This window comes from Anarhichas minor, unplaced genomic scaffold (assembly GCF_050575085.1).
Source record: "Anarhichas minor isolate MPS153535 unplaced genomic scaffold, ASM5057508v1 ptg000014l, whole genome shotgun sequence".
Taxonomy (NCBI): domain Eukaryota; kingdom Metazoa; phylum Chordata; class Actinopteri; order Perciformes; family Anarhichadidae; genus Anarhichas; species Anarhichas minor.
The window spans coordinates 15,161,614-15,180,445 of record NW_027466460.1 but is presented as its reverse complement, the minus strand read 5'-3'; the positions used below and the strand labels follow the sequence as shown (position 1 = coordinate 15,180,445).

General features: G+C 43.6%; 1 protein-coding gene across 2 annotated transcripts; it reads left to right on the top strand.

The window, feature by feature from the left end:
* Positions 1 to 857: 857 nt before the first annotated feature.
* akt3b (v-akt murine thymoma viral oncogene homolog 3b) lies at positions 858 to 18,282 on the top strand. Of its 2 annotated transcripts, none has more exons than XM_076091800.1 (14): positions 858 to 1,181; positions 6,303 to 6,753; positions 10,480 to 10,605; positions 10,709 to 10,820; positions 11,144 to 11,288; positions 11,424 to 11,555; positions 11,826 to 11,891; positions 12,102 to 12,170; positions 13,015 to 13,137; positions 13,258 to 13,386; positions 14,160 to 14,374; positions 15,362 to 15,449; positions 16,604 to 16,706; positions 17,049 to 18,282. In XM_076091800.1, exons 2-14 carry the CDS (start codon positions 6,708 to 6,710, stop codon positions 17,132 to 17,134), a joined length of 1,440 nt encoding a protein of 479 aa, XP_075947915.1. In that variant the 5' UTR covers positions 858 to 1,181; positions 6,303 to 6,707; the 3' UTR covers positions 17,135 to 18,282. The 2 variants fall into 2 exon arrangements, with proteins under 2 accessions (XP_075947915.1, XP_075947917.1); XM_076091802.1 differs by lacking the exon at positions 858 to 1,181 and adding an exon at positions 1,677 to 2,340.
* Positions 18,283 to 18,832: the final 550 nt, after the last annotated feature.

Genomic DNA, 18,832 nt, shown 5'->3' with positions numbered 1-18,832 from the left:
CTAAAGATATTTTATTCCTGTGCATGCATCATACATTTCTAAATACTCAACTTTGCGTATTTCTAAGCTTTTTTTTATTGACTTTATACATTCAGCACAATATGCGTAAACATAAGAAATCTCCCAGATTAGAACATATAATATGAAATACAAAAAATATGAATACAAAAACAACAACATCCACATAGATAAAAAGTAAATAAGAAAATGGATTAAAGATTGAACTATACAGCAATTAGACATTAATTGCTGACTGCATTTAAGAATGCTGTTTTTCTTTGTCTTACATGACAGTCAATTGAATATCTTTTTGGTTTTGGGCTGTCGGTCGGACAAAACAAGCCAATTTGATTGGTTCTGAGAAGACCTTACCTGATATCACTTTCAGCCCCTCATTTAAAGAAAGGGACAATCCGCCCTAGTGGTGGTATATAAATACATTTACATGAATCATTGCTGTAGACAAAGAGTTAAAAGTAACTTCTAAATACAGCAGTAAAATGCAACACACAGTAATGCAGCAGTGAAATCAATCCAAACAGTTTTAATGCACTATCCTTTTTACTTTTCATACCTTTAGAACATTTGGCTGATACACTCTCTCACTTAAGTAAAGTGTGGAAAATAGGACGTTTACTTTAAGTGGAGTATTTCCAGCGTGCGGTATTAGTACTTTTACTTAAAGTAAAGGATCTAAATACTTCTTCCGCCACCTGCCAAAGCTCCCTGATCCCGTCACATTTCCCCAGCAGGTTTAAGCCGGGAGCAGTGGCTGCACGAACCGTCCATGTTTCCGACTGCCCGTGAACGCACCAGGAGTCCTTCCCAGTCAGATCTGGCTGAACGTGACGTAACGTGCCGATTTCGGAGAGCCGAGCGAGGTTTCCTGGCGGAAGCTGCGGAGGGAGCAGGAGCCGAGCGGGTCTGTCTGTCTGTCCGTGTGTCTGTCTGCCGCCGCAGTCTCTTGTCTGTCTGGGGACACACACACGCACACGAAAACAACCCTCCTCTTTTTTACCGCTTCCACGGTGTCTGGACTTCATCAGCGGCTATGGATCCATCGCTGTCCTCCTGCTGTTGTCACCACTGAGGCACGTTCCTCCATTGGATGCTCCTCCAGTGCCCATAGAGGAGGAGAGGAGAGGAGGAGGGGGGCATCCGTGTCATTCTTCGACTACCAGGTGAAATCATTATTGTGATATATGCTATAGCGTTGTTGTTGTTTGTTGGACTATTGAGAGGAATAGAGAGGGAGGACGCGGGGGTTGGGGGTCGTCGTTTTTTTTGAGGGGGGCGGGGGGGCGGGTTTGTGTCGAGCCCGGAGCGGGTGGGAGCGGAGGTTAGCATGCTAGCTAGCGAGCTCGCTGCCGTTAGTGAGCTGCCGCTGCTTCGTCATTAGCCAGTCTGGGACGCCGGGGATGCTGCTGCCGAAGAGGATGAGAGGAGGGCCAGTAATAGTAACGGTATTACCGGTACCGGTACCATTACTGTCCTCCTCACCCCCCTCCCTCCCTCCCTCCCTCCCTCCCTCCTCCACCACAATGGTAACGGTACCGTCCGTTACACCGTTACCGTTACTGTAACGGTACCGTCTGTCTGGCCTCGGCCCATCTCCGTGATGAACGACACCCCCCCAAAACCTCCCCCCCCTCTCTGCTCCTCACCCTCCCTCCCTCCCTCCACCACCACCGGTCTCCCACCCCTTCAAATAACCCGATAAATCCCCCGGAGTTGTTTCATTACAGACATTAAAATAACACCACGGCTCCTCCGTCAGTTAGCCAAGCTAAGCTAAGCCAATCCCAGCCAGGCAGCTAGCAGGCTAACATTAGCGGTAGCATCATCTGGCTAGTTCTCATCCTCCATCCTCCGAGCCATCACAGGCCATCACAGGCTTATACAACCATTTCATACCGGGAGCCGGTTTATTTATTTTTTTATCACTGCTAACAGCGACTAGTCGGTACGAAAGAGTCACTTCCAGACATTTATTTATATATACATTGCATATACCGGAGCACGCTGAAGCGGATGTTGTTATGTAACTAAGATAATGACACCACACACACGCCCTTGAAAACAAAAGCTGTTGTTTCAGTGTTTGTTTTGTTTGTGGAGCCGAAAGGGCCGCAGCTCTGAACCGGCTTCTGAAATAAACAACGGCTGCTTCTCCTGTCAGCCATTGTTTTTGTTGTCATTGGAGGGCTCGCGTTTTGTTTCCCAGCCTCTCGGATCTCTCCTTTGATGGTGTCTCGCTGTGCGAGTGAAGGAACATGGAACACAACGTCTTCAGTAGCTTTGTAGCTTGTTGCCGAGATAGATGGATGGATGGATGGATAGGTAAGTAGGTAGGTAGACAGATGAATGGATGGATGAATGGATGGATAGATACTTTATTAATCCCGCAAGTGGAAATTTGTTCGCAACAGCAGCATTATAATACAGGTAAATAAAATACCAGAGTAAAAAATAAAAAATATTAGATATAAAATTGCACAATATATACAATGAAATAGAATAATATTAAATTAACTAACTAAACAGTAGTTTCAAGAATGAACCAAACAAACAACAGAGTAGCGGTGTCATAGTCTTGTGATTGATTTGGCCAGAGGTGATTTATTATAAAGTCTTATTGCAGAGGGCAGGAATGATCTCCTGTATCGGTCCTTGTGACAGCGGAGCTGGAGCAGTCTGTCCCGGCAGTAGAGGGTGGAGACGGTGGTCCGGGTTATCTAGTATGGATAATAGTTCCTTCAGTGTCCTCCTCTCCAAATGCCAAATAATGATTCATTAGTCATTATTGGAAATGTGATTATTACTCCCAAATGTAGTAAATTGTACAGGAAAGGCTAACCTCGAGGAGATGGATGAAATGCGGTGGGGTGGCAGTTTGACCCAGACTTTGTTGTTAGAAAAACCATGTTTTATTATTACATTTCTTGTAAAATGCTAGTTGGAGTGGGACATAAAGGTTTTCCCATGATCGGTAACAGGATATAAAATATTCTGTGATTAAAGTAGATTCAACATTATCGTCATTGCACAGAGTAGTAAAGTAATGAAACAACCAAATGCAGTTTAGCATCCAACCAGAAGTGCAAAACAGCAGTGAAGTGCATTGTAATGTACACACTGAATGTCTAATGGTAATAATAATAAATATAATAGACAGTAAGGGGTAGATGTGGATATGCTGGATACGTACAGAATTAGTAGTATTAACAGTATGGACAGGTTGTAACGAATACGCTGAGATATAAAACATTGATATCTTACCGTCATAGAGGCAAGGCATTTTATACAGCATCTGTAAAACACAGAGGTTCTTCAAAGTGACATATGTAAGGAATAGATATGCATTACAATGTTTAAAAAAACACTTCATCATGAAGCAGGGCGTGGCGATGATATAATAGTGATTATTGGCTTTTAGCAGAATTGTATTGTGACAACTTGATCTTAACACGTTATCGCTCACAGACGTGTTGATAATTCTGAAAAGCTCGACATAAAAGCTGACACAATTTAAGCTTTTGGTTTTCACATATTAAGCGTTTCATGAAATGCATAACAGTAGAAGATATTTCATTGTTTTGAACCTCTTTGCACACATTTGGCATATTGTGATGTATATCAATATTGAAAGTCTATTTTGAAAATGAATATGTGATACTGATTTGAGCCATATTTTCCACTGTGTTAGAGAGAGTTTTAAGGACAGTTAAGATGTAGTTTAATAGATTTATTCACCTTTATCGCAACATGTACTGTACATGTGTAATCATTTCAGTTTCAGACAGCCGTCAATTAGGAAAAAAACACCAGAAGGAAATAGTTCAATTTAAGACTTCTAAAGTAACAGAAAGATACACTGAAGATGAAATAAAACTTTATTTATCTAAAGGGAAATTGTTGTGCAGCTGTTAAAGTACAAAGTAGGAAAATGTCCCCAAAAACCCAGAAATGTTTTTTCCTTTCTTATTGATCGTCTTTATTGTTTATATTTTGCCTCTGCCTATATCGTGATACATGTCTGTGATATACTGTACATTGGTGTATAAATATTTAGTGTCACACATACCAAAGCAATAATAAAATAAGGAATATAAATTACTACATATACGAGGAACTACTAATTATTAAGAGGCCAAAACAGAACATGTTGGTGAATCATCTTGTTGCTTTGGTACACAACCCACAGCTCATATTCCTCCGTTACTGTTCCTGTAAAATAGTCCCCGGTTACGTTTCAGCTACAAATCTTTCAGTGCTTTTGGTCTGCAGCTTCTCGACGGTCAGAGTCTGCAGCATGAGTTCAGTAGTGTGAAGTCAAAGTGGAAATGCATTGTCCGTTTTTGAGACAGTGGTTCCCAGACTCGGGTCCTAGGCCTCCATTAAAACTCCCGACTAGATGTAGACAAGTGTTGAACAGGCGATAACTTGGATATATGTACGTCACGTTCCTGCTGCTACTTCACAGTAAAGGCGGGGATCAGGTGTGACGCAATAGGTGCTCTAGTCTCTATCAAGCAGCACTGGAGTCTGTATGCAAATTCAGGAGCCATTTGGTTGAAAGATGTGACCTTTAAGAACTGACCTGTGTGCCATCTCGATGGGGTTTTAGGAGAGCTCGTGGACCAACAGCTGCTGTGAAAGAGGGCTGTTGAATGCTCGTGCATGGGCTGCAAGTGTGTGTGTGTATGAAATATAACATGTCGCTGGAGTAAACGATGTCATGTTGCACATTTGTTTAGGTCCATGCAACCGTTGTGCTGTTGTCTGTGCTTGGGTAATGTTTAAGTGATGGTCAACACTAATACATTAAATATGTACTGTGTATAATATTAATATTTACACAATGTACATCATAAAATCATTAAAGCTCAATTTCTCAATTGATCGATTAGTTGTTTGGTTTATTAAATGCAAAACAAGAAGTGAAAAACAGCTTTCACAACAAGCCCAAAGTGATGAATCGCTTGATTTGTTTGATTAAAGCCCAAAATATTTGATTTATTATATATGAAAAAGAAAAGCAGCAAATCGTCTCATTCAAGAGGCTGAAACCAGCAAGTGTTGTTTTTGTTTTAAAAATAAAGGGATTGAGAGAAGGAGTTAGTGAGGAAGAGTGGAAAAGGAGGAAGGCAGAGAGGGAGGGAGGGAGGGAGGGACCAGACTTATGAGGAAGGAGAAGCCATGCGGAATGATACGTTGTTGTGGATGGAGGGTGAGAAAGAAGGAAGGAACGAGAAGAAGAGTTAAACAAAAGTTGAGGTAAAAGTTGTTCGTAAAGGAGTGATAAGAGAAGGAAGGAAATAGGAGAGGCAAGAGGGAGTGAGAGGAGTTAGTGTGGAGGGGAAGGAAGGAAGGAAGGACGGAGAAGAGGAGGGGAAGAAGTTTGGAGTAGTCAGGGAAGTAATAATGGAGAGAAGGAGAAATGAGGGAACCGAGGATGGGAAAGAGGAGGGTGATAATGATGTGAGGAGGCAAGGAAATGAGGAAGAAGAGATGAAGGAGGGAGGTAAAAAAGAAAGGAGTGAGAAGGAGGAAGTGTAAGGAGGTAGGAAGGGAGGGAAGAAAAGTGAGGCCCAGTGAAGGATGGAGGGAAGAGGAGAAAAGGTTGGGGAAGGAAGAAGGAGGGAGAGTAGAAGACAGGTAGAAACAAAGGAAGAGGAGGAGGCGATGTTAGGGGGTGAATCATGTGAGGAGGCAAGGAATTAGAGAGAGAGGCAGGTAAGTAAAGTAGGGGCCTGTGAAGAAAGGAAGATATTGCGGGAGGGAGCTTCATCAATTCTTTGAGGAAAGAGTGAACAAGGGATGAGGAGGTAAAAGAGAGTTGGTGAAGGACTGATGAGAGAATGAAGGAAAGAGGGAGGCAAGAGGGAGGGAGAGGAGTTGTTAAGGACAGAAGGGAACAAAGGCTGTAAGGATGGAGAAGAGGTGAAAAAGTTGGAGTAGTAGTAGTTAGGAAAGGGTCGATGGAAGGAAGGAGATAGGAGGGAACAGAGGAAGGGGAAGAGGAGGAGAGTGAGGGGGCAAGGAGTGTGAAAAGTAGGGCGGGAGGTAAAGAGGGAAGGAGGGACAAGAGGAGTTAGGGAAATACTGATAGAGATAAGGAAGGAAAGAAAAGCAGGGGACAGAGGAAGGAGAAAGTGTGAGGAGGCAAGGAGCAAGGATGTAAGGAGACAGGAAGTGTGTCTAAGGCTCTGAACAATAAGTGGCGGCCTGCTGTGTTTGCTGTGTGAAGGAAACTATCCACTGACCCCCTCTCTCCTTTCTCTGCCTCCGTTTCCTTCCAGGCTGACTCACCGCTGGAGCGCCTGAACACAGAAGAAGAAGAAGAAGAAGTTTGAGAGGGCGAGGAAGTGAGGAAAAGAAACAGAGTAAGAGAGAGAAGGAGGGAGGGACAGAAAGAGGGGAGTGAAAAACACACAAAAAAGAGGTGAGGAGAAAGTGGGGTTGGGTCGGCAGGGCGAGAGGAGGGAAGAGAAAGTGATTGTGGGAAAGAGAGAGAGAAGGATAGAGAGACATTGTGGGGGAACAACAGAACAGATCTGAGGTCAGGTGAGAGGAGGCGCAGGTAGGTTGTAGGTCGGAGGTCAAGCGGCGGTCAGACGGAAGGCTGACTGAGCCGAACAACAAGCGTCCCTTCACCGTCACCACACTGGGCGGACTGGGAGAACTGGTGACGAGGAGAAGCCACCATGAGCGACCAGAACGTCATCAAGGAAGGCTGGGTCCAGAAAAGAGGTGAGGAGCTTTCACGTGTTCTTCTTTAACCTAACCCCAATTTTAAATAATCGTATTAATCCGCCGCAAAATAATCGTCCCCTACAAATGCACTATTTCCCCTTCAATAAACGGAACTTAATATTTGTGAATTATTTCCTTTTTTAGATTTAGATCTTCAAAAGGAACCAGTGTAGGCCGGTTAGGACATCCTCAGACATTAACACGTTGTTGGGTTTCATCTTTTCATATAATTTGTAGAATAACGCCGTCCTTATCCATAAAGTGGCTCCTTTATTTTGGTGTATTCTGAATCTATGTAGTAAATATTGACGTAAACATCTCGTATCATTGAACCAACAATGACGGAGGAGTGCTGTGAACAGCCTGACCGGTGCTTCAGTTTAATTACATACGAGCCAAGAAATGATACAAAGTAAGACAGGAAGTCAGAAGAGTTATTGGATTATATTAGAAACCAAATATTCTCATAGAATGTTCTAAGCCAACTATGGAAGTCTGATATGTGCCCACAGTGTTAGCCCACTGCCTATTTATGCACTAAAGTGAACGTCTACAATTAGGACGCTTGGTGGTCACAATACGATAATTGTTTGTCTTGGTGGAGAACTGGCAGCAGAACGTCCTCTTGAGCAGGAAAGGCAACGAGAAAAAGTAGTCCGCTGGCCGAGACTGAGCTGCAACTAACTATTCTTTTATTTAAATGAATCGTTCAGTCAATAAAATGTCATGAAATCAGAGCCCAAATACTCCAGACCGAAGCCCAAACGTATGAAAGACGAGCGAGGCAACCTGTCAACACAGTGATGCATCCTGTGTGAGGGTGGACGATACATCCCAGTGTATTTAAACTCTCTGTGTGGACAGTCACGGGTTTAGAGCGGGAGCGTGAACACGGCCGACATTAGTCGACAGAGACAAACGATGCTAACCAGCTCCTGGAAGTCACTTCTCCTTTCTGCACGTCTTACACAGAGGAAGCTGATTTCTTGCAAACCTGACGGTTGGATTGAGACACGGCTGATGTGCTCTGGTGCTCGTGGCCGCCTCCGTCTGTGCTTGTTTGGATGAGTTTATGTATCTCGGTGCGTCTGGCTTTAGGTGTGTCTTAAATGAAACATTGTCAGCCACAGATGGCTGCTGTTCTCTTTCATTCCTCTGATTTCCTGTGTTTAGTTTGAACCGTTGAGCTGACTCGTTCGTTTCATGTTCAGGTGGAGGATGTGTGTCGCGTTTCAGCTGATGAGGGAATCGAACCCGAGACCGTTGTGTTACAGGACTCTATAAATAATACTAGCTTTTATTATTTTAGACGGGTCTCAATTCCATAATCTCCATTCATTCTTCATAGTGTGTTTTACACGTTAAACTTTACTTTGTCATTTCTACAGATCTTCAAACTTTCAGCAAGATTTTTATATCTGAAGGAAAAATATCGCACCAACGAGAGTCTTTCCAGACGTCGGTTGGCGTAAAAATGCAGCAACAAGCACTTTAAATGATGCGTAAATAATCAATAAACTACTCAGGCTGTGGAGGGTTAACAGGCGTCCTGTTCTTTTGACCTTTTTCAAGGTACCCACAGCAGCTTTAATAAAATACAAAACATGCACCAGAATAATGCACTCACATGCTAAAACATTGTCTTCCACACAGAGGCATCCCGTAGGCCTGATTTTACAATAACTAAACATTTTATATTGACATTAAATGATCTAAGATTTGCTTGGATGGACATGTGTGTATTGAAAATCAAACCTTAAACATGTAAAGAAGGCAAAATGTTTTACCAAAGATTGACTATATTTTTGAATTGAAACTTTTTCCATTTCCTTTGTGCGTTGCATTCTGGGACAAAAGCACTAATAATGACTTTGAATGTAAACACACGTAGTGTGGAATTGAAACAGTTTAGGTTCACACTGAAATGCAAAAACAGGAAACTGGCTGAATGAAATGACTTATTACCGTCCTGCGACCAAGTATCAAAACAAACCTTCAGTTCAATGAAATCACTGTTTTATAACTTAGAAGTCATCTGAAAACGGAAACAACAACAACAACACCTCCCTTTTGTGATTGGCTATGTTGACATTCAAAAGGAGCAATCACAGAGCGAGTTAGAGGGGACAGAGAGGGGAACGGGACCAGGCCCGGGTCACTGTGTTAGAGGAAAACCTGGTCCACGCTGGAAAACCCCCGCTTCTTTGGTTGTTGGAAACACCGGCCGTCCTCGGTCAGATAAAAGATGTGTTTTCATTACAGCTCAGTGTGAACGTGGCCTAAACCACCCTGCTCGGTTTGAAGAACAGCCCCTCCAAACAATGGTTGTTTACCTGCCAGATGGCGAGCAGAGCCGGCTGGCTTTGCAGGGCTGCAGCCCAGTCTGAGCTGCACTTGGCTGGTGTGTTATTTCCCACAGTGATTTAGTGTGTGTGTGTGTGTGTGGCTGCCAGGCAGGGGGAAGTTTCTCTGTGGCACTATGAGCTTACAGAGGATGACCTAACACTCTGGTTCCTTCCTCTCCAGGCCCCCACAAGTCCCTGTTTTGTTTATTGCACCTCTGTGTGCTCTTATAATTCAGTCCTAGCGGCCCTCCCCAAGCGGCTCTCTGGGCCGTTTAAGTTCAAAACGCACAGTTCACACACAGTTCAGGGCGGTTTGTAAACTGTGGAAAGCGTTAGGGTTCGGCCTTCTATCACTAATACAAACACACTTTGGTTCCAGCGCCGGCTTCTTCTTCGTTGGCTTTGGTGCTAATGTGACAACATATTCATGTATTCCAACGGGCACAAACGTCATGGCTGCTGATTAGGAACCAGCACTGTGTCGTATTCGACATCACAAGATTTCCTCTTCAGCTGGAAGTTCAGGTTTCCCGCGTCGTGGAGAAAATGTCCTGGAAAATGATTTCAACCTTTTCCTGTTTTCCTGTAGCTGAGAGTGAACTACATTGCCACCTGAAAGGGTTAAGTTATGTTCAGGATCATATTAACGTTCATATTGTAGTTTATGTTGCAGTCGGTTATGTTGTGTGAACGCACCACCACATCACGTCACATGGCAGCACGTCCAGGTCGGATTACGTTACATAACGTTGCTTTTTTTCATCCTGTTTTAAACGGTTGAAAAATGTTACATCTGTTAGCATGTTTGGATATACTGTAGGTACATCTTTGCTACTGAAAACAACAGGTCTTTGCGATCAGTTTTTAAAATAGTGATGCCTAACTTGCAAAATGCAGATACGTGGCTTCTCCTCCGATACCCCTTGTTTCTCCGTGGCGTTACGCTAATGATACAGGAAGCCCCGCCCGGCCTGTGACGAAGTAAACTCTGACTGTTTCTGAGACTGTCATTGGTACACTGCAAGGTGGAAATGCTCAGTCACGGCGTTGACTGATTCATTCGCTCATGTCTTGTTGCATAAGGTAAAACATTACCATACACGTTGAGGTAAAAACTTGATTTCAGTCACTGCTGATTCTTTAGGGAACAACACCCCCTAAAAGACAGAAAACAGCGAACATGAACTTGTCAGACTGAATAATAAGTTCAGTCTGATCGTCAGGCGAACACCAACATTACAGAGCCACGTTTCCTCCACATTCATCACAGAATCAAAGTGATGCAAGAAGCCCAGACTGCGCTGCTTCCAGCTGTAAACACATGTGAGTGCAGCAGGATGTAACCTGTTGGTGTCACCTTCTCTCTTCCCCCCCGCAGGCGAGTACATCAAGAACTGGCGACCGCGCTACTTTCTGCTGAAGACGGACGGCTCTTTCATCGGCTACAAGGACAAACCGCAGGACTCTGACCTGGCCTACCCGCTCAACAACTTCTCCGTAGCAAGTAAGACACGCGAGCAGAGGAACTCGGGCGCATATTTCATACGCTGAAGGAAGAAATATGTACGCAGAGCCTGAACATCGATCTCTCTGTGTGTGACTTCCAGAATGTCAGCTGATGAAGACGGAGCGGCCCAAGCCAAACACCTTCATCATCCGCTGTCTGCAGTGGACCACGGTCATCGAGAGGACGTTTCACGTCGACACTCCTGATGAGAGGTGAGCCGTCGTTTTTAAATCTGGCTAAATTTAACACGGGGAGAAGGAAGGCGATCTCGCTGATTAAAAAAACATCTTAAAATATCTGGGAAACTACAGGCTTCTGTTATTTCTGAGATAATGATGAAGGAAAAATCTCCACCCGTCGATCATTACTATTTTAAGACTCAAAGGATTCTAAATATACAATAATCTGTAAATGACGTCCTCACCCAAAACCCATTTAACTCGCACATACAAAGAAATTTGCCTTTTGTGTTTTGGTGAATAACAATAAACATAAAAGCTTTTTTTGAACCTGTTGTTGTCGTTGTGACCTGCAGGGACGAGTGGGCCGAGGCCATCCAGATGGTAGCCGAGTCTCTGGCCAAACAGGAGGAGGAGGGCATCCTGAGCAGCCCCACCTCCCAGATCGAGAACGTCAACGAGGAGGAGATGGACACCTCCATCGGCCACTACAAACGAAAGGTGACGGTGTGAGCCGAGCGGAGACGCGCCGACGCTCCCGCTCCTAAAGCCTATTCTGAAAAAGATGAAGTGAGTGCGTTAGAATGGTGGAGAACCAGGTTTCTTCACGCCATCCTCTCTTGTTTCTTTGTGCAGACAATGAATGACTTTGACTATCTGAAGCTTCTGGGCAAAGGCACTTTTGGGAAAGTCATTCTGGTGAGGGAGAAGGCCAGTGGCACCTACTACGCCATGAAGATCCTCAAGAAGGAAGTCATCATAGCCAAGGTCCCTTTTTATCACATTTTATTGTTATTTTGTCGTCTGTAACGCATGTTTTTTTTGGTTACTTTAAAAAGATACAGTCCTGTACAAATACATGCATCACCTTCAGTGTCAAATATTTGGCACGTAACTGTCTAGGGCGTGTTTAGAAAGATCAGATGCAGGTTGGTTTGATACTGGCGTTGGCGGGGTGTTCACACGCCTCCCTGCCATCCTCAACCTTTTGTCTCCCGACTAATCACCATCTACTTCGTCCCTTTTTTCCCGTCACAGGATGAAGTCGCTCACACGCTCACAGAAAGTAGGGTATTAAAAAACACTCGGCATCCATTCCTAACTGTGAGTACCAGCAGGTAGATTGCATGCAAATGATTGTGTTGGAATAAATAAATATGTAGAGACGCAGTGGCCGTCAGCCTCTTTTGATGAATGTTTAAAAGAAGGAAGGATGCACTGAATTCAGACCACAGAGCTTCTGTTCCTAAATGTGTTTAAAACAAACCGCTGGGCTCTGCTGAGTTTAAAGAACGTGAATATATTGTGTTGCAGTCTCTGAAGTACTCGTTCCAGACGAAGGATCGGCTGTGCTTTGTAATGGAGTACGTCAACGGAGGAGAGGTGAGACATCAAGGACTCTCCCGAAAAAGAAAATGGTTTTGATGCTGGCAGATGTTCCGTCTTATTCCAACATGGAAGTTATTTCAAGAGTTCTTGAAGAACGATGACGGTGGGATTCAAAGAGCTGCACTGCTCTCATTGTAGGACTGGGAGTGTCTGTTTGTTGGTGACGGGTATCAATTTCTACATTCCAAGGCATTAATGCCACCAAAGAGATGCAAAATATATTAATATTTAATATTAATTTATTCAGGTCTGAGACACTTAATGTCTTACAAGCTGTTCTTAAATCAGTGTTGCAACAAGGAGTTTAGTTAAGAGAACGAACACAACACAAGCATGAACTTTGAATTAAATGAACATTACAAAAATAATTGTGTTTAGCGATGTGCTTCTCAAAAACACAGTGTCGATTTTGAATCAATGGTTAACCAAATATATACAGTCTCTCTGAATATATATATATATATATATATATATATATATTTTTTTTTTTTTTCACTGTGTTTTACTTTTTTTTATTACTTCATTTGTTTACCTACAGAATCCTGCAGACAATTATTTATTTCTGATACAATGCAAAAGTAAATTCCTTTCCTCACACACACACACACACACACACACACACACACACGCGCGCGCGCACGCTTCAGCGGTCCTTTATCCACAGCGTGAGGTGCTTTAAGTCGTCTTTAACGATCGGATGCCGTCCGCTCCATCTCAGCCTCTCCTGGGTTCCCCTTCGGTGATCCTGGTCTTGATTACTGGTCGTTCACCGGATGACTCAGCTGAATACAACAGAGGCGTCTGTGGTGTTTGAACTTGTTTTCCTTTTTCTCGGCAGCTGTTTTTCCATTTGTCAAGAGAAAGAGTATTTTCGGAGGACCGCACTCGTTTCTACGGCGCCGAGATCGTCTCCGCTCTAGACTACCTACATTCTGCCAAGATCGTCTATCGGGATCTGAAGGTAAGCTGCACCTGGTCTGGGTTTACAGTTATCAGTTAAACATGTGGAGACGTGCAGAGACGTGCAGAGACCCACCCGCATCGTGCACGTGTCTTTAATTCCCCTCGTCCTCTTCATCAGCTGGAGAACCTCATGTTGGACAAAGACGGACACATCAAGATCACAGACTTTGGCCTCTGCAAAGAAGGCATCACCGACACTGCCACCATGAAGACCTTCTGTGGAACACCAGAGTACCTGGCTCCTGAGGTCAGAGGTCACACCAGTTAAAAATACGATCATTTGGGTTTCAGAGTTGATGGAACACGCAGTGCAGAAAAGAAAAGTGCTCGTTTCAGGCTTAAAAACTGAGCGGTCGTCTGTTTTTCTCCCGTATGATGAAACTGCGTTTTGTTTTGTCACCAAGCGGCAAACCACCGGGGCTCAACTTGTGGAAGTACCCGAACATGTTGTTCCTCTAATGGCAGCTAAATGTTTTCCTCACAGCAAAGTAGAATGTCAGTCGCTCGTTTCACTTCTTCTAATGTGGCTCTTTGTGGAGGTTCTGAAAGTTATTTTCCCATTAGGAGGATGTGAAAGCGGATATGTCGAGGGCAGAAATACACGATGAATTAAAATGCGTCGGATGTCTGAGAAGACTGCTCTATATCCTTAAATGGTCTTTCGTGCTTTTAGGTTCTACAGAGTCCCTCTTTGCAAATATTTAGTATGAAAGGTTTGTTCTGTACATGGAGAGCAAAACGCTGTACAACGGTTCAACCACACTGACAACGTTCAGGGCAAAAAGAGACAAAGATCCAGATTTAAATAGGAATAGCTTCCTGTTTCAGTGTCAAGTGAATATTGTAATATATTGATGAACATGCTATGGCCTGAAAAATCACAGTTTAAACCTCTTCAGTCCGAACACTGAGTAGACGGTAGAGAAGCGGACTAACTCCATATTTAGAGCCCAGTTCTTAACCGTAGATTATATAGAAATACCGATAACACCGCGGTTAAATCATATTGTACGTCATCAGGTGCTGGAGGACAACGACTACGGGCGGGCGGTGGACTGGTGGGGTTTGGGCGTGGTGACGTACGAGATGATGTGCGGCCGCCTGCCGTTCTACAACCAGGACCACGAGAAGCTGTTCGAGCTCATCCTCATGGAGGAGATCAAGTTCCCGCGAACCCTGTCGGCCGACGCCAAGTCGTTGCTGTCAGGGCTGCTCATCAAGGACCCCAACAAACGGTACACGCACACGCACACATAAATAATGAGGAGACGAACACACCGTCGCCAGGCTTTCACGGGACGCCTAAAATAACCCAAAATTAATCAAGAATAGCTGCTCAACCATGAGGCTTATATGCATATTTCTGGTCTAAGTAAACCTATTTCTACTACCCTTCCGGAGTAAATGGAGATGCAATAAAGGAAGAAATGAGATTGCCTAGTATATGAGATGAATTTCAAAAAGGCAATATCACCTTTATAACCAAGATCCCGTGGATAGTGATGCAGCTGAAGGTCTAATTTGATTTGCTTCACATACAGGGTAAAATAATCATAGCACGGGAGTGAAAACTACACCTAGTCCGTCAGGTTCAAGACCAGTTTCAGACATTCATCCATCTTTTCACCGTCGGCTGGGTTTCTGGGTGTGAATAATCGATCCCCTCCTCTCCAGCTACTTACTCCAGCTCCTGGGGGATCCCGAGTTGTTCCTACGCCTGATTGGATATATAATCCATCCTGCTCCGATTTAAAATACTCTCCACACATGTACTCGTACACAAATATGAACAGAAACGGTGTAGCTGGAAGAAACCATCTGTGGCCCTTTCACTTTCCAGGATCCTGTTTCTTATTCACAGGACAGTTTGTCCTTTACGTCCCAGAACTACACCGATTCATTTCACTATTTAAACATGTTAAGAACTGAACCTCCTTTAGTGATAACTGGTATCCAGCGAACAACTGCCTGTTAGACAGAATTGGCTGGTGGCTGCTGTTAATATCCCCCTTCCGATTGTCCCGGAGGCGTTCTTCTGTCTCAAGTGAAGAAGCCGGTGAAAAGAGGCTACTGCTGCTTCACAGAGCGAACCCGTTCACCCCGCCGAGTTATTTTGGGATCCGTAGCAGGTGGATATTCTGGGTCCATTGATGGAGACTTTGTAAGAGCAGCGTTTTGATGTCTGACTTTCGACGTCGTCTTCTTCTTCTCTTTTCTGACAGGCTGGGCGGCGGACCGGATGACGCTAAGGAGATCATGCGACACAGTTTCTTTAACGCAGTCGACTGGCAGGACGTCTACGACAAGAAGGTGAGAGCAGGATTTAGCTGCTGAGACGTCATCCCGTGTTCAGTGGTAATTTATTCAAACAGCGTACCTGACATATTCTGGTATCAGGGTTACCTCATTTTCTTTCTTTTTTTTTACAAAAGAAGCCCGGCTGGGATGTGTTGAGTCCAAAATAGAACACAAAAGAACAAAATTACCTCATTTCAGCAACATAAAGCAGTGCAAACAACACCAGGTCCTCTTCTCACACACACACACACACACACACACTCGACTCTGAGCGTCTCACGGACGTGTCGGTCGAGGCCTTCGTTCTTTGCCGCATGTTTACATTAAATATTTAGAAAATAATGTGTTTTAGTCATTCACTGCTTTCACACAGATGTATTACACGTTGCACCTTATTGAGTCGCATATGGCTTCTTTTAGTTATGATTATGAATCCCAGTCAAAAGTCCAAGATATCTGACTTGGCACTGAACAGTAGAGTACTCGGACCTTTTACTAAAGTAAAAGTAACAATACAACACTGTAGAAATACTCTATTACAAGTAAAAAGTACAAAAAGTATCAGCATCAAAATATACTTTAAAGTACCAAAAGTAAAATAAGTAATTATGCAGAATGATATGCATTATATTATAACTGGTGGAGCTCATTTACCAAATGTATATACTGTAAAATAATATAATAATTCATAATTAATTGTTGATAATTTGTATTATTTATCTGATTCTGCAAAGTAACGATAAGTCTCAAATATAGTAGAGTAAAAGTATAAAGTGGTATAAAATAGAAATACTCCAGTAAAGTAGAAGTACCTTCAAATTCTACTTATACCTTGTAGGATTTTCCCAAAAAACAACAACAATGTACAGACAAAAATGATGTTTACAAACCGCAACTGACAAATCCTGCTCATCGTACCTTTTTTAAAACACAATACTTGAGTAAATTTACTTTCCATCACTGGCACCAAATAACACAGAGGTGCCTGAACAAGTAGAAACGGATACAACCGCAGTAGTAACAGTAACGTCTCTGCGTTTATTAAAGAACAAAAACCTCCCAAAGATAATGCCGGTGCTCATTTAATGGACACGTACACAACCCGCTCAGCGATCACACGTCACGTCACTCACACTTGTCACCTTCTACTTCCTGTCTCGTTCCAGCTGGTCCCGCCTTTCCAGCCCCAGGTCAGCTCGGAAACGGACACGCGCTACTTCGACGAGGAGTTCACAGCACAGACCATCACCATCACTCCGCCGGAGAAATGTAAGCTCGCCGTGTGAACCGATATCGGACGCATCAGGACGCGGAACTGTGTTTGTTTACTGCCGAGTATTTGGCTTAAAGGAGAACTCATTTTACTCTGTATATCAATTTAACAGTTTTTAATACTCTGTGTTGTTAATCTCAAATATTTGTTCTTAAATCAAGTGTGAAAGCGGATGTTTTTAACCTGCAGGTGGCAATAGATAAAAATCAGGGAAGGTCATGATGCTTCATCTTCAAGGACCTCGACTGTAATCGAGCTAGATGGACTAACGAGGCTAAAATCACCCGACGTACGTGTTGAAGCTGGTTTAATGTTCGATGTTCTCCGTCTCTCTGCAGATGACGAGGACGGGATGGACGCGGCGGACAACGAGCGAAGGCCTCATTTCCCACAGTTCTCCTACTCAGCCAGCGGGCGGGAGTGAGCGCTCCGGGCCCAGCCAGCAAGTATCGTCCCCATTCGTGGCCATTCTGAGGAAAACACGTAGCCATTTTAGGAAAAACAAAACAAAAAAAATACCAGTCTCCCCTCTTTTTCTCCTTCTCTGCCTCCTCACAGACGGGGAGAAGTCTTTTTAGGGACTTTAAAAGAGGTTTTTGCACAGTGGGAATAGACTCCAGCCGGTCTCCCCACACTAAAAAATAAGTCTCCTACATTTTCAGCGCTATTTACTGCAGAAGGCAATGTTTTTGTTATTTATTTTTTCCGTCAGTATTAAGTTGTCGACCCGGGTTGCGTTCATTTTTTGTGTTTATTTTTGTTTTTGTTTCTGCCCTTTTTTTTTTTTCTTCTTCTTCTTTTTTTTGACTTTTTGCACTTGGTTTGGAAGAGCCGTTTTAGGGAACAAAAAACCAAAAATGTTGCCTTACGTGTGCAGATGTTTCGTATCATACCGACAGGGTGTTTTGGTTTTGGTTTTTTTCTGGGCGGGGGGGCGGGCGGGGGGTTCGGGGTTGTGAGTCATTCTTAGTTGAGAATAAGTGCATGGCTCGTGGTTCACTCAGAAAAAAAACTACAAAAAAAAAAAAGAAAACATTTTTCTTTCTCATACATTTGCCATCAGCGCACATTCCCCCAATCCCATGGCAATGAGGTCACTGTCGACAGGAAGAAGGACGAAGGACGAGAATGGACGAGTCTGTATCATTCCTCTCATCGTTGCAGTCTCTCGTATTTTTTTCAACCCATGTTTTTTCTTTTCTTTTCTTTCTTGCTCTTCACTTCTAAGTTTTGTCCTTTTTTTTTTTTATTGTTTTATTTTGAAACAGGAAAACACTAAACTGCCAGAAACTGCACAGTTCACTCAGGCGCCACAGAGCACAACCGCGTTCAAACTCAGCTAACCGCTCCAGCTTTCCACAGCCGGCAAAGGGAACGAGGCCTTTCTCTGCTTTCTCACCGCTCCTCCTCCTCCTCCTCCTCCTCCTCCTCCTCTTCACCTCCGCTCTTTGTTTCCTCATCGTAGCTGTAGGACTAGTGGAATGGGTGTTTACACAGGGACATGTGGCTTAATGTATGTAATGTATGTATGTGGGACATGGGGGTCAACTTTATGCTGTCACACACACACACGCACACACATATATATATATATATATATATATATATATATATATATATATATATATATATATATATATATATATATATATATATACATTTACACTGATCAGACTGAAGTTGTCAGTTTGTGTGAACCAAACAAAACCTAATTTGGTGGTTTTCTTTAACACTCACTGAAACTACAGGTGTGTGTGTTTATAAGTCAAAGCCAGTACACACAGAGAGGCGTTCAGTTGTGCGTCTGAAAACGTGGTTATCTACAGTGACTCCTTCAGGAGCACGCAGACATTAAGCTCTACTACGGATATGTTCTGGATGTTTCAGTGTTGGGGTGAAGAAGTGAACAGGAAGTGTTCCCCCTCTGTCCTCTTGTTGCATGTGTGCATCTGTCGTTCCTGCTACTGAAGACCTGATAGTTGATGTGATATTTCTGGACTCTTGAGTGAGTTCGTTGGCTGGATAACGTGTTGCAGGAGGAGTTTGACGGGGGGGGGTTTTTTGGGGGGGGAATAGGTTTATACCTCTCTGTCATCTGCTCGGTGCTGGAGCCTGGAGGTGA

Coding starts and splice junctions, on each gene's coding strand:
- akt3b (XM_076091800.1), top strand. CDS start 6,708: ATGAGCGACCAGAACGTCATCAAGGAAGGCTGGGTCCAGAAAAGAG. Junction 10,606..10,708: donor CAACAACTTCTCCGTAGCAA/GTAAGACACGCG, acceptor TGTGACTTCCAG/AATGTCAGCTGATGAAGACG. Junction 10,821..11,143: donor GTCGACACTCCTGATGAGAG/GTGAGCCGTCGT, acceptor TGTGACCTGCAG/GGACGAGTGGGCCGAGGCCA.